At 48.6% G+C, this 15,995-nt stretch overlaps 1 protein-coding gene across 1 annotated transcript; it reads left to right on the top strand.

Annotated features, from left to right (window-relative positions):
• Window positions 1–1,028: 1,028 nt before the first annotated feature.
• Ccdc65 (coiled-coil domain containing 65) lies at window positions 1,029–15,339 on the top strand. Its single transcript, XM_028788339.1, has 8 exons — window positions 1,029–1,344; window positions 2,067–2,234; window positions 9,812–9,981; window positions 10,892–11,030; window positions 12,670–12,867; window positions 13,020–13,238; window positions 14,561–14,713; window positions 14,825–15,339. Exons 1-8 carry the CDS (start codon window positions 1,219–1,221, stop codon window positions 15,140–15,142), a joined length of 1,491 nt encoding a protein of 496 aa, XP_028644172.1. The 5' UTR covers window positions 1,029–1,218; the 3' UTR covers window positions 15,143–15,339.
• The last annotated feature ends 656 nt before the right edge of the window (window positions 15,340–15,995 follow it).

Raw genomic sequence — 15,995 nt, 5'->3', positions numbered from 1 at the left:
GAGAGAGGGAGAGAGAGGGAGAGAGAGGGAGAGAGAGGGAGAGAGAGGGAGAGAGAGAGAGAGAGAGAGAGAGAGAGAGAGAGAGATTTAAGCTGGAAGTGATGAGTCATACATTTGCTCCCAGCACTGGGGGTGGGGGTGGGGGGGACGGAAGTGGATGGACTTCTATAAGTTTGAGGCCACCCTTGTCTATATAGTGAGTCTCTGGTCATCCAGGGCTACACAGTGAGACACTGTCTCCATTTTTTGGTAAGATTTATTTATGTGTATTTGCATTTTGCTTGTATGTATATATGTGGACCATGTGTCTACCAGGTGTCCACAGAGGTCAGACTAGGGAATCAAATCCCCTGGAAGAGGACTCACGGACAGTTGTGAGTGCCCATGTGGGTGCTGGGAACCAAACCCAGGTCTTCTGCAAGAGCAGCTAGTGCTCTTAACCTCTGAGCCAGCTCTCTATCTTCAAGGAGACAATTTTAAAAATATTTTGTGTGTATGTGTGTTTTTGTGCATGTTAACGCAGCACCCACCAAGGCCAGACAGAGGGATTTTTTTTTTTTTTTTTTTTTTTTTTTTTTTGGTTTTTCGAGACAGGGTTTCTCTGTGTAGCCCTGGCAGACAGAGGGATTTTGATCCCCTGAAGCTGGGGTTTACAGGTGGCTGTGATCTCGGACCAACAGGCTTGGCGGCAGCTCCTTTACCCAGTGAGCCATCTCACTATGTAAATATATGTGTGTCCGTGGTTTTGACTTGTTCTACGGAATCCAACGCTGATTTCTGACTTCTTAGGTACCAGGCATGGACCCGGTGCTCAGACATACACGCTGGCGAAACACGCATACACCAAGTAAAAAAGGAAAATAGGAAAACTATTTGAAGACTTTTTTTTTTCTTTAAAAGAGAGACTAGGGTTCTTAATGATAAAAGGGCCGCTGCGGTCCTCCAGCGTGCAGGGGGCGCTTTGAAATAGGGCTGCCTTCCAATGTCTCATCCCGCGGTCTTAGCGAAGGTCCTTGTTGCTAGGAGACAAGATGCGTCTTTCTGCTCTCCAGCCGAGTGTTGCCTGAGCACTCTTGGCGAATGACTGAGGTCTAAGGCCCCCGTTACTTTAGCTCCAGAAGATCCCTGTCTATGGGAACTTTTCCCTTCTAATTCCTCACAAGCGGGTCGTAGCAGCAGGCAGAGGCTCCGTGCCCAGACCCAGTCCGCAGCCCAGCCATGCCTAAAAAAGGAAAAAAGTTACCCCTGACGGACGAAGAGCAGCTGCTTATGTTTCAGCAGAAGTTGCTGGCTGACGAGGAGGCAGCCAAGAAGAAAGAGAGACTCCTCACTCAGTTCTTGAAGGTGATGCTTGCCTGTAGTGTGTCCTGCCCAGACCCACCGCCCATGCGCGGGCGCCGTTGCCTGGGGTAGCCTGGGATCGCCTGGGGTCATTGCGGCAGGCTCATTTTCATCCTTCCTTGTCCCTCTGAAGTCCTTGGTCCCCAAATACATGGGCTTCAGACAACGTTGGTTTCTGCCTAGAGCATTTTCTGTGAAGCATGGGGAGGGGAGAATTGGATTTGGCAATATCAACTGAGCCCCCGGAATTAGGACGGTGGGTGCTGTCAGGTGTCCAAATTCAGCTGTCTTGAATTCTGATGTTCGGTCTGGAGTGGGGTCGTTAGAAACCCTTCTCCTGGGGCTGGAGAGATGGCTCAGCGGTTAAGAGCACTGACTGCTCTTCCAGAGGTCATGAGTTCAAATCCCAGCAACCACATGGTGGCTCACAACCATCCACAATGAGATCTGATGCCCTCTTACAGGGTGTTTGAAGACAGCTACAGTGTACATACATGTAGTAAATAAATAAAAACAAAAAAAACAAAAACAAGAAACTCTTCTCCTCTGATGCTTCACCCTAGAGGGAACGCATCAGAAGCCACAAACAGGAGCCCCCAAGTGTTGGCGGCCAAGGGCTTTGTACTTGAGAATACACAGGGATTGGTATTTTTCAGAGTGGTATCAATCGCTCGGTGGTAGACCCTTCGCCTTGGCTGAAACACATGTGTTTACTCCTCACGCAGGACAAGTTGGCCAAAGAAGAACACAACAGCGCTCTTAACCTCAATAAGATTAACACGCAGTGGAGAACCGTCCTCAGGGAGGTGAAGACCAGAGAACTTCACAAGGACATTGAGATCCTCAGCCAAACCTTTGAACGGGTGGTGGACTGCAAGGACAGCGTCATTAAGGTACGCACTCTCTCCAGAGAGCACCAGGGGTGGCTCCCTGACCTTCCCCGGTAGAACGGACCTAGTGAATTATATATTATTTATTGTTGTTGCTACTGTTATTATTATTACTATTATTATTTTGAGACAAAAACATGTATTCCTATTATTATTATTATTTGGTTTTTCAAGACAAGGTTTCTCTGTATAGCTCAGGCTGTCCTGGAACTCACTCTGTAGACCAGGCTGGCCTCGAACTCAGAAATCCATCTGCCTCTGCTTCCCAAGTGCTGGGATTAAAGGCGTGCGCAACCACCGCCCGGCATAATTATTGCTATTATTATTATTATTTTATTATTTTGAGACAAAGTTATGCATTCCTATAATGACCTCAGACTCACATGTAAGGGAGGATAACCTTGAATTCCTCACCCTCCTACCCCAGCTTCCCAACTGCTGGCGTCGCAGGCTGTGGGCTACACACCTGGATCAACCTAACCATCCTTCAAGCCTTCACGAGGCACACTCTGTGACAAACATAGCCTATTGGTTCTAATCAGTGTCACTGAGACGAGAAAGGAAATTCCGAGCTGTAACTACCCTCCCCTTCCTTAGAGGAACGCTATCCTTGGTCATCTCTGCCCCAGATGAGCATCACAGAGCAGCCAGCATCATCAGCGGCTTGAACTCACACCCACTCCTTTATTTCGGCATCCAAAGGCTCAGGTCCAGAGAGAGAAACTGACCTATCCAGGGATGCCTGCTCTAGGCAGAGGCCCAGGACTATCCTGTGGATATTTTGGTTTTTTCTGAAGGGTCTCACTCTGTAACTCTGGCTGTCCTGAAACTTGTAGGTAGCCAAGGCTGGCCTCAAACTCACAGAGATCCACCTGCCTCTGTCTCCCAAGCGCTGAGATTAAAGGTGAGTGCCGAGACAACTGGCACGGTGTAGGTAGGTGCTTTGGCTCAGTCCACTACTTCGTTCAACCAGACTGGCCTCCTTGATTTAACATCAGTGGCTGTGGACAAGGTCGGGAAGCCCTCCCTCAGAGAGGTAAGAGTGATTCTGGATTTCCAAATTAATCAATCAGCCATGCTAATGATCTTTTGGAGGGAGACAGGAGACCGAAACAGACTTGTGTAGCCCAGGATGGCTGTAGATTAGCAATCTTCCCATTTCAACTTCCCAGATACTGGGATTATTGGCAGGTGCCATCAGCCTGGATCTGCTTATGCTCTTAAGAAGTTCCCAAATCACTCTCATCTTTTAAAAGATTTTCATGCATCCATTTCTTAAAACCTGTGTGGATGAGGCCTGGAGAGACGGCTCAGAGGTTGAGAGCATTGGCTGCTCTTCCAGAGGACCTGAGTTCAATTCCTTTGTTTGTTTGTTTGTTCGAGACAGGGTTTCTCTTTGTAGCCCTGGCTGTCCTGGAACTCACTTTGTAGACCAGGCTAGCCTCGAACTCTCGAACTCAGAAATCCACCTGCCTCTGCCTCCCAAGTGCTGGGATTAAAGGCGTGAGCCACCACCGCCCGGCCTGAGTTCAATTTCTGTCAACCACATGGTGGCTCACAACCAACTGTAATAAGATCTGGCGCCCTCTTCTGGCCTGCAGGCATACATGCAGGCAGGATGCTGCATAAAAAATAACTCTTGTGTATGCTTGTGTGTATGCCTCTGGAGGGCAGAGAGAGCCTTGTTGGAGTCCGTTCTTTCCTTCTACCTCCCTGGGTTTAACTGTCTCCTTGGCTCTGTATGCCTCCATCTCCCACTTTTAAATTTCTTGTGGTCTAAGCAGAAAGGAAGCAGGTGCAGGAGCCTTTGATTCACTCTAGACCCTGTACAGCCCGGCTTTGGGATTGGTGACTTTGATGGCCACCATGCTGCCCTTTCCACGGCAGCTTTGAGATTCTGGGTGGAAGTATCAGTGAGGTCTGTCAGGCGAGGGTGGCACTTCCAGCTCCTTGATGCCGGGGACCAGAGATGTACAGAATGCCTGGGCGGCACGTGCTCGCTCTCCCGCCCAGTGCCGCGCGTCAGAATCTTCTCTACTGTAACCTAGATGCCTCTACATCCCTGTTTAGTTCTGGCACGTTGGTCAGACTTGTGCTGGAGGAAATCTTTGGCCCTCTTTTTGACTATCTCAGGCTTCACTAAAGATCTGAGTGGAACCACAATCCACGCAGGCTGCCGACTTGAAGGTGGCACCACGGAAGAGCAGGCTGCAGCCCCTTTTGTTTGTCTTTCTTTGTTTGTTTTGGGTGGGTTGTTTTTTTTTTTTGGTGTTTTGTTTGTGATAAGACCCTTGCTTGCTTGGAACTCGCTGTGTAGACCAGGCTATCCTCAAACTCAGAGAGATCCACCAACTTCTGTCTCCTGAATACTGGGATTAAAGACATGTGCCATTATACCCAGTTTGTCCCATTTTCAATCCTACCTTTTACAGACTACCTGTTCACCAACCCCTCTTGATCTTTTCTTCTCGAACAAAGCTTCACAGTGACTGTAAATATTCAATGTACATCTTTCCTTCTGCCTAAGCCCTGCAGGGGTGAGGATTCATAGGCCCCGGGGAAGCTTCACACAACTTTTTTTTTTCTTTTTTGAGACAGGGTTTCTCTGTGTAGTCCTGGCTGTCCTGAAACTTACTCTGCAGATCAGGCTGGCCTCGAACTCAGAAATCCGCCTGCCTCTGCCTCCCAGACGTGCTGGGATTAAAGATGTGTGCCACTATTGCCAGGTCAGCTTCTCATTACTAGTTAGAACTTAAGTAAGGCTGTTTTTTTTTTCCTTTTAAAAAAGTATTTACCTTTATTTAATGTGCATTGGTGTTTTGCCTGCATGTGCATCTGTGTGAAGGTGTCAGGTCCCTAGAACTGGAGTCACAGAGGGTTGTGAGCTGTCATGCAGTTCCTGGGAATCAAACCCAGGTCCTCTGGAAGAACAGTCAGTGTTCTTAACCTCTGAGCCATATCTCCAGCCCCAGCTTCCAGTGGTGGGGAGCAAACACAGAGCCTTGTACAAGCTAAACAGCACTCTATCACTAAGTCACACACCCAGCCCTGGGAGGTTTTAGACTTGGTGTGTATGTGTGTGTGTGTGTGTGCTGTACATGTACATGTGTTGTATTGCCTATGTAGGCCAGAGGTTGCTACCACATGTCTTTCTATCTTTTGGGTTGTTTTTAGAACATGATACACTTGGGCCGTCGAGACACCTCAGCCGTTAAGAGCAGTTATTGTAGAGGAACCAGGCTAGATCCCAGCATCCATCTGGTGTGCAACCACCTGTAACTCCAGGAGATCTGATGCCCTCTTCTGACCTCCAAGGGCAGGGCACACACATGGTACACATACATACATGTAGTCAACACTCATATACATAAAATAAAGTGAATCTAAAGTAGTCATTTAAAAAAAATATGGACTGGGCCTGGTGTCACATGCCTTCAGTCCCAGCAGAGGCTGAAAGATTTCAGAGTTTAAGGCCAACCTAGTCTTCGTAGCAAAACTCATGCTAGATAGAGTTACACAGCAGTGAGACCGTGTCAAACAAAACAAAACGAAAGGAAAGGAAACAAAACACTTCACAGATTTGCACGCTATCCTTGCTCAGGGTCATGCTGATCTTTGCTGTGTTGTTCCGGTTCTGGAACATGTACCCTTTCCTTGCTGAATCTAAAACTCATCAGTTGGGCTAGGCTGGATGGCCAGTGGCTTCAGTGATTCACCATGAATGAGTGGATGTGCATGGGGTTATGAGCCTACCAGGCCTGGGTCTTTATGTGGGTTTTGGGGCAGGTTCCAAATCCAGGGTCTGGGCATGAACTAGTCAGCTAAGGTGTTAGTCCACTTTTCTATTTCTCTTTGAGTCCAGACTGGCCTTGAATTCATGGCGCTATTCCTGCCTCAGCCTCCAACGTGTTATTATACTTGTGAGCCAGCCATGGTGGTGAACACCTTTAGTTCCAGTACTGGGGAACAGAGGTCTCTGAGTTCGAGGCTACCTGGACTAGAACATCCAGGACATCCAAGGCTACATAAAGAAACCCTGTCTCAAACAAACAAACAACAATTGTACTTATGAACCACCACGCTCAGCTATCTTATAACAGCAGCAACAACAAAAAAAAACCCCACAAAATTTGAACTTTGAGTGAGCACACAGATGACTTGAGTGTGCGTGCACATAGGTGACTTCTGTGAGTGGGTGTACATGTGCTACAGAGCATGTGTGGAGGTCAGAGAACAACTCTGTGGAGCCAGCTCCCTCCTACCTTTAATGTGGGATTGAACCCAAGTCTCTGAATTTGTACAGCAAGCTTTTCCATCTACGGAACCATCTTGCCTTATCCTGTGCTTCTCAGACTTTCTGGAAGTCAGCAAATAAGAATCAGAACCTTTGAGTTTTGCTTTGAGTAGGGTCTCTCAGTGTAGCCCTGACAACCCTGGAGCTCACTACATGAACCAGGCTGAGCCAAACTCACAGAGATCTTCCTGCCTCTGCCCCAAGTGCTGAGATTAAATTCACAGAGATCCTCCTGCCTCTGCTCCCTGAGTGCTGCAAATTCACAGAGATCCTCCTGCCTGTCCCCTGAGTGCTACAAAGTCACACACATCCTCCTGCCTCAGCTCCCTGAGTGCTAGGATCAAAGGGCTACATTGCTATGCCAGGCAGATGCTTGGTTTCTATCCTTGCAGGTGCTCAAACTTTCTGGGTTTTGTTTTGTTCTGTTTTTAAATTCCCCGAGTGTTTTTTTCCCCTAGTGAAAATGTCCCAGTTACCTTTTGATAATAATAAACCACCCTGAGTTAGTAGCTTACAACAGTTTCATCATTACGTTTTGCGGTTCTGTCGGGGGACTGAGCTGTGTAGCTCGGCATGCTAGGGACCTAGCCAAGGGCTCAGAGCAGACTAGACAAACAGACAACCACTCAACCACTGGACTCCATCCTGATGTGGAACTGTTCCCACCAAGGCAGCCTCATTAAGTCTCTGGAAGTTCCTGAAACAGAAGATTCACAAGGCCCCTCTCTAAGGTTATGTAAACAGAAACTACTAGGGCAAAGGACCCTCAGGCCAGCTGAACTGCCAAGCTGCACAGCTCTGGGATAAGGCTCTTGTCAGCCATTCCCCCCTCACCCCTCATGCTCCTGTGAGTGATACCAATATACTAAAGGAGTCACCAAGGTGGACTTTGGTGGAGTCTCTCTCCTATGGTGTAAGTAGATGTTTGTTCCTCTTTCTCCAGAAAAGCTACATAAAACACATCCTTGGACCCATGAAAGACAAAGGCAATTGTCTTTCACAAGCAAGAATGGTGTCAGTCCGCCCATTGTCACTACACTCACCTCAGCCTGACTGGCCTGGCGTAGGTTCAGCTGTCAGCCAGAAGAGCTGTTGACTAGAATTCATATGGCCTCACCATGTGCTTTGGCTTTCTCTCCGCTTGCTGGCTCCTTTCCTGGAGGAAGCGTTTCCAAGAACGGGCATTGCAAGAGGCAGGAAGCAGAAGCAGGCAGCCCAGATTCAGGGCTGTGTTGGAAGTGCCACAGCGCCAAGTACCTCTTCACCTCTTCTGTTGAGTCCCACAGTCACAAGGCTGCTCAAATTCAAGAGAAGAGAACACATTCTTCCTGCCCAGTCCTTCCTGCCTTCCCTTCTCCCTTTCCCTTCTTTCTCTCGAGATGAGTCTCACTGGTTTCAAACTAATGAGCTTTTAAAAAATATTTTATTCTTTTTAAAGTGTGTGTGTGTGTGTGTGTGTGTGTGTGTGTGTCTGTGTGTGTGTGTGTGTATAGTGCAAATGACCACAGAAGCCAGAAGAGGGCATCAGGTCCCTTGGAGCTAGAGTTGGAGGTAGCTGTGAGACACCAGACTTCAGTGCTGGGAACCGAACTCAGGTCTTTGTGAAAAGGAGCAAGTGCTCTTACCTCTAAGCCATCTCTCCAGCTTCCAAACTCGTGATCCTCCTGCCTCCCAAATGCTGGGATAGTAGGTATCTGTCACCATATCCAAATGCAGCTCCACCTTTGTGGAGGAACAACAAAGTCACACTGCAGAAGACTGCAGGACGGGAGCATCCACTCATCTTCTCAGTACAGTATGCGGCAGGAAGCCACCTCCTCTTGGCCTCTGAATCACCCTGACATGGCTTGATTGGTCTCTGAGAGTTTCTTTGCTTTTCCTTTTGTGTTGGAGGACCAGGGCTCAAGCTCAGGCCCTCGTGTATGCTAGGCAAACATTCTACCTTTGCGCTACATCCCTAACTCTGTAAAATAATTTTTGTCGGGTGTGGTGACACACATGTTTGATCTTAGCACTAGGGAGGCAGACGCAGGTGGATCTCTGTGAGTTGAAGGCCAGCCTGGCTTACAGAGTGAGACAGTGTCTCAATATAGATATGCATATATATTATATGTACATACATCACACACACACACAAACGTCTTGTTATCAAACAGGCTTCAAACTCATTATATAGCCCAGGGAATCTCCAATGCCCCTGCCTCAGTGCCCGGGTATCACGGATATGCAGCGCCATGGCCACTTTGCTGATTTGCATAAGAAGATAAAGTGGGCCCATATCATTTTCTGCCCTGAGACATCCACTTCTCCAAGGATCCCGGGCAATCCTTAATGGCAGCTCCATCCGTGTGAATGTTTGAGACCCACGAGACGTTGCCCGCTTCACACTCCTTTAGAAAAAAAATTTATTTTTCATTTTATCTGTGTGAGTGTCTGGACGCATGTTAGATGCACCATATGTATGCAAAGGCCATGAAAAGGGCACTGGATCCCCTGGAACCGAAGTTGCAGATAGGTGAGAGCTGCTATGTGGGTGCTGGGAATGAAAACCTTTGGAAGAGCAGCCGGTGCTCTTACCTGCTGAGCCATCTCTGCAGCCTTCTTTTTCTCTTCCTCCTCCTCCTCTTCTTCCTTTTTTTTTTTTTTTAAATAAAAACAGGTCTTATGATCTATCCCTGGCTGGCCTAGAACTCTCAATTTGTCCAAACTAAGCTTGAACTCACCGGTATCCGCCTGCCTCTGCCTCCCAAGTGCTGGGATTAAAGGCGTGCGCCACCACCGCCCGGCTGCTTGTAGCTCTTATTCCAGGAAATCTGAGGGCCTTTGGCTTCCTGAAGCACATGAAGTACACTTAACATAAACGTAGAAAGACATGCATACATACACACAAGCACTAAACAAATCTTAATTTTTAAAGACTGAATGGGAGAGCCGGCATTCCTAAAACCATTAGGAAATAAGAGGAAAATGGCAGATACCTAAATCCATGTGTGTGTCTATGCACGGGTGCACCGAAAGTTGATACCAAGTGTCTTCCTCACTTGCTGTCCACCTTAGACTTTAAGACAGAAGCTCACTCACCAAATTGGGTAGACTGGCTGGTCGATCAGCCAGACCTAGTGCCCTCTTCTCTCTACTCCCCAAACCTGAGATTACAGGTGTGCCACCACCCACTTCTGTGGGTGCTGAAGACCCGGCTGCTCCGTCTCCCCAGCCTCTGGAATCCATGTTTATCTTCTCAGGGATGTCACGTGGCCAGCATGGTAATTCTCTTCCTCCTGCCCAGTCTTTGGCTAGGGACTTGACAGAAGCTGAGGAGCAATATGCCCACGCTCTGCGCAGCCACTTGCACAATGTTGACCACCTCTTGACCCTGCAACGACGCCGGCTCGGCCTCCTGGAGGAAAATTACAACATGGAGCTGGAGGTCCTAACCAAAGAGTTCGAGACAGAAAGGTATGGGGCCAGAGAGCCAAGAGGCTGGATCCAGGGGCGTTCCCAGAGTCCGTGCCTGTAGCCAGATACCCAGTACCGTAGAGCGTCTTTCCTGAACCACAATATCTATGCACACAGAGTCCTGAGATCCTTGTAAATGAATCTGGGTTCAGTCTTACAGCCTTAGCTTATGTTTGCCCCTGCCGGGTTCTTGGCTGTACCTCCTTACCTCCAACTCAGAATTCTAACCATCTAGCAGTAGACAGGGATGGGAGAGTGACTTACTGCAAACGTATTAAGGTTTTTGGTTTTGTACCATAGGAAGGCATTACCTATTCAAAAATCAAAATATTCTTATTCATTCTTTTTTATTTTTTTAATTTTTTTTATTATTATTATTATTGGTTTTTCGAGACAGGGTTTCCCTGTATAGCCCTGGCTGTCCTGGAACTCACTCTGTAGACCAGGCTGGCCTCGAACTCAGAAATCCGCCTGCCTCTGCCTCCCAAGTGCTGGGATTAAAGGCATGCGCCACCACCGCCCGGCCCACTTATTCATTCTTAATGTGGAAAAAAAAACTAGGCGTGTGTGTGCGCACACACACACACACACACACACACACACCAAACCTTTCCCTTCCTCCTAGCCAGAGCCTAAAAGTTTGTACCATTCAATTTCATTTTGTTATTTGTGGTGGTGGTTTGGGGTTTTTTGTTTGTTTGGGGTTTTTTGTTGCTGTTTTCGAGACAGGGTTTCTCTACGTAATAGTCCTGGTTGTCCTGGTCTCAATTTATAGACAAACTCACAGAAATCCACCTGCCTCTGCCTCGTAGATGCTGGGAGTGCTTCACCATACCTGGTTCGTTCATAGTTATGCTCATTTCTGTGTCATTTTTGGTCCATGTGCTATATACCCATGTGTTCCCTATAGGAAATCAATCATTGACCATCATGAGAAGGAAATTCACTACCTACAGGATGTCTTCATGGCCATGGAGCAGAACTATATAGATTCCGAGTACGAAAGCAAGCTAGAGTTCCAGAGCATGTGGGATGACCTAAAAAACAAGGTACAGGAGGAGCTGGGGGATGGGAACCGGAGAGACACAGGAAAACTGCACAAGGCAACCGGAGCTAGCGAGAGCCCTAGAGCCAACAGCCAATAAAAGTCCGCTGCCACCGAGGCGCCCCAGTGCTTGTGATCTTGTGAAAATTGCTTGGGAGGCAAGACTGTCCTAAACTGTTATGAGAATTTATTCTTCTCTCTAGGATACATCCTGAGCACACTGTCCCCTCCCTCCCCTTCTCCCAGCTCCCCACCACCTCCCTCCCTCTCCCCCAGATCCTTCCCTTCAGAAAAGAGCAGGCTTCCCAGGGATATCCACCTAACACGGCATAGCAAGATATGATAGGACTACTCACAAACCTTCATATCAAGGCTGGTGAGGAAACCCAGTTAGGAGGAAAAGGGTCCCAAGAGCAGGCAAAAGAGTCAGAGGCACCGACACTCCCACTGTCAGGAGTTCCATGAGACCCACAGAGCTAACAGTGCATCTTAAGTCTATTTCTTTTTCTTTTTCAAGATTTATTTATTTTATGTATGTGAGTACACTGTCATTGTCCTCAGACATACCAGAAGAGGGCATTGGATCCTATTACAGATGGTTGTAAGCCACCATGTGGTTGCTGGGAATTGAACTCAGGACCTCTGGAAGACCAGTCAGTGCTCTTAACCACTGAGCCATCTCTAAGCCAGCACTTTAAGTCTAAAACAAGACAAAACAGAGAAGAGATCACCTGGTTTTACCCTTATGGGTAGTAGATGAAGAAACAAAGGCCCAAAGTAGCCAATGACTGGCTGAGTTCCACTGCTGGTCTGGGATCTGTCCAGTATAGTCTAGGTCTGTAGAATCTTGGTCCAGTAATTCTATCACAGACTGTGCCAACCTACATGCAGAAGTTTGGGTATCAAGTTCTTGTTTTACTTAAATCAATCACTTAACTTATTTTCTTTGAGACAGCATCTTGCTTTGCTCAGGCTGACCTTGAACTCACTATATAGTAGAGAATGACCTGGAACTACTTTTTTGTTTTTACCTTAAACTTGTGGTCCTCCTGCCTCCACCTCCCCAGTGTGGTAACAGGCCTGCACCATCATACCCAACCTTACTCAGGGCTAAGCAAGCGCTCTGCCTGTTAGGCTCCATCCACAGCCTTTACGTTAGCCCCCGTGTTTTACTCTACAATTTGAATGATTTCACACGTGTAAAAAACGGAGGCCTTCACGTGAAAATCCAAACTATCGGTTTCCCTTTAAAGAGTTTAGAGATCTGAGCCGGGTGGTGGCAGGTGTGCCCTTTAATCCCAGGACTCAGGAGGCAGAGCCAGGTGGATCTCTGTGTCGGAGGCCACTTGGTCTACAGAGTGAGTTCCAGGACAGCCAGGGCTACAGAGAAACCCTGTCTTGGAAAATCAAAAAGGAGAAAAAAAAAAAGTTAAGAGACCTATTACATTGGGCCTCATTCTGTCTCACAGACCTGGGCCCACCCAACTGCCGTGCTCTCTAGTCCAGGGCACCATAGACTAACCACGTTCCCAATGTAACTCATTAAACAACTCCAGATAGTTCCTAAGGGTATGGCTACTTGCAGGCGTGGACGGGCACGAGTAGAGTAACTAAACATTTGGTACTTGGGATACACCTCCTAGAATTTAGAAGAGAAGCACTTTCTTCGCCTACAACTGGAGAACATAGTGGAAGACCTCTGGAGGAGGTTCCAGGATGCACTCAAGAATTACACCGATGCCACGGAGGACCGGAAGATTGCCTTCGAGGCCCTGAAGGTGAAGGATGAGAAAAGCTCCAAAGAGATTGAGGTTCAGATGAAGAAGATCCAGAGGCTGCAGGTCAGTGCGCGCGCATGGGAGACGCCACCGTTTCCGCTGCTGCCTTTGTCCATCCTTCCCAGATGCTTCTGGGGCTCTCACTGTGCTCCCAGGCCCGTCGGTCTCCCCTTTGACCTATCTCCCTCTGTCAATTGCTTCTCCTGTCCCTCTAGGAGGCCATAAGTGCCCTGAAAGGGAAGATCGTGGCCCACAGCCGAGAAAGTGAATGGCAGAATCAGTGTATCCGGAACGACAAGGAGCTGGTCCACGTGCAGCTCCGAAAACTTAAGGTCCAGAGGACCCAGGCTCGGACCGTATCTCAGGAGAACTTGGTCAAACTCACCCTGGAAAGTAATGCCACCCTCAAGGCCCTGAAAAAGGCCGTGGAGAAGGTAAAGGACAGAGAGAGGGTAGTCGGGACAAAACCGAGAAACTTGGCTGGAAGCAGACAGGATTCTGGGAGACACGGGGGCGGGGCCTCCCTGCTTCCCCCCTCATAAAGCGAGTACTTGTATTTTCTGTTTTACACCATCCTCTCTTTTAAATGAAGGAATGGGGATTTTCGGCTTCCCGAGTCCCCCCTCTGCTTTGCAGAGCGTCTTTTTCTCCATGTCTCCTGCATGAGTGTGGTTTCCTCGTCCCTTCCACAAACACTATCTATCATCTGCTTGCCATCTCTGTCTCCTGCGCTTGCGATTTCTCTGCTGCTGCCCGTTGCACTTCAGATCTTCCCCGCCTTTTCATTCTTTAATTGGCAGAGGAAACGAACTCAACCCAGACCCCCGGGCTGTATTATTTCTAGACCGTACCATTCTGGGGGTTTGTATCCTTCTGGGACCTTATCCTGGGATTTCTTTTGAGAACTACTGACTCACCAAGATGCTACTTGTCACTCGTGTGACAAGCTCCAGAGATAGGTGCTATCGACAAACGGCTGTCGTAAGCCCTGGACCACTACCACTGGTTAGGGTTTTCTTGTGGCCCCTTAGGTAGACCTGCTCTGAGGCACTTCGGCTGCTGTCGCCCCTTTGCCAGATGAAAGCAGCTAGGAGCAACAGTCACCACCCCCCAAGCCCTCTAAGAGCTAGGGACAGGAGGTGGGGATGACAGACCGGGAGTTAGACAGGCTCCCTGGTAAGACAGACAGATAGGAAGAGAAGGAGCCATGCTAGATAATAAAGATGGCCAACTTCCAAGATGTCTGCTTCTCCCTCAGCCTCCTGACCCTGGCAGCTTTGGTCTCCCACCAGCAGGCCCCTGCTGATAAACTGGCTCAACAAATTCAAAACCTGACCAGGACTTGTCTAGAACAATTGAGGACAAAATCGACCATTCTGTCGGACTTCAAATTGGTCAACCCTAAAGTAGGGGAGGGGAGATCTTCAGAACTTTAACCCCATCCCGCCCGGGGTCTTTTCTTTTTTCTCAAGAAAAGACCAGACACTCGGCTTCCCGAGTCCTCCTCTGCTGTGCAGAGAGCCTCTTCCTCTGTGTGTCTATTGCAGTTCTCCCCAGGCCCAGTTAACGCCTTTCTTAACTGAAAAAAAAAAAAAAAGGAGTAACAATGAGTTGTTTGCAGTAAGAATATGAAATGCCAGGCCAATGCTTGGCACACGGCAAGCACCGCATCGAATGTGTTTCCTATGGATCAGCTTTCCTGGGCTGGAGCTGGAAAACTGTTCTCCCTAAACCACCTCTTCATAACTCCCCACAGGGCGAGAAGATCCTTAAGCTTGCTGAAATATGTAGGAAATTTGAAACAGAGGAAGAAAAAGTCCTGCCTTTCTATTCTTCAGTACTGACTCCCGAGGAGCAGGAGGAGGCCGAGACCCAGAACCCGGAAGACCTTACGGAGGACCTCGCCAAGGTAAAGAGAGGGAGGGCGTGAGCCGGGCGGCACCGGCTAACGGGTGAGCAGCGGGGCGGCGCCGGCTAACGGGTACCCTAACACACCTGTCTCCTCTGACCCCACTCTCAGCTCATGATGGACTATGCAGGCATGGAGAACTTCTGGAAGAGGTACAACAAGGTGAAGCTGGAGGTCCTGAGTCTCCAGCACAGGCGGATGCAGCTGCTGGAGATCAGCAGCAAACTGCGGGAGATGCTCAAGCAGTACTTGGACGGCATCTCGGTGAGCGACGAGGTGCTGAGCCGCCTCAACCCGCTCTTCATAGTAAACCACAGAAGCAACCTGCCCCAGCTGCTCCCAGCCGCAGCCCAGCCCGGCGGAGACAGAAGACTTCCACCCACTTACAACGTCATCGAAGCGGCCCACATTGTCTCCCATATTCTGTGACCAGAGGAGGAGGAGGCTTCTTTCCGGACCCCAGAGACTTTTTTCTTTTTTGAATCCCGACTGCTTTGCTCTCTCCCACACAGATGGACAGACACTCCAGCTGTATTCGTTAATCACTACCACTACCCCATGCAGTGTGACGGATTACTTATTCTTTTTTTTTTTAAGAGAGAAATAAATAAAAGTAAGAGAGAAAAACTTCCCTGTAGTTTGGAAGTTCCTTAAAAGAATACAAGGTCAGTGGGTGGTGTGAGCAACAGAACACATCTTTGATCCCAGCAATGGAGAGAGGCAGAGGCAGGTGGATCTCTGTGAGTTCGAGGCCAGCCAGGTCTAAGCAATGAGTTCCAGGACAGTCAGGGCTACACAGAGAGACCCTGTCTCAAACAACAACAACAAAACCAAACCAACCAACCAGGGTCTTGTGCAGGCCTCAGCCTCCCTGTGTAGCCTGAGCTTCAGACAATCAGCCTCCTCTGGGATCCCAGGTGTGGAGCACATCTGTTTTATTGGTGCTGTGGATTATCTCAGGGTTTTCTTCATCCTAATAAGCATCCTACCAACTGGGCCCTATCCTCAGCCTTGTGAGATCTTTATTGTCTTTGCTGTGTTTACTTTAAGGACATGAGGAGCATGGTCCCAGGGAGAGAACTCCTGGGCGCCCCCTGGGAGGCGGAAATATAACTTCCTCTACAGCATTGCGGTACCTGCCGGTCTTACAGACTGGCTCAAGACCAGTTCCTCAGGGTAAATTAGGACAGCTAAGAGCCAGCAAGAGGAAGGCGCCCCCAAGCCTCCCGCCACTCCACCACACACAAGCTCAGGCTCCATAATGTTCTCTTTTTCTACCCAT

This window comes from Grammomys surdaster, unplaced genomic scaffold (assembly GCF_004785775.1).
Source record: "Grammomys surdaster isolate TR1022 unplaced genomic scaffold, NIH_TR_1.0 125742, whole genome shotgun sequence".
NCBI lineage: Eukaryota > Metazoa > Chordata > Mammalia > Rodentia > Muridae > Grammomys > Grammomys surdaster.
This window is presented reverse-complemented; position numbering and strand designations above follow the sequence as displayed.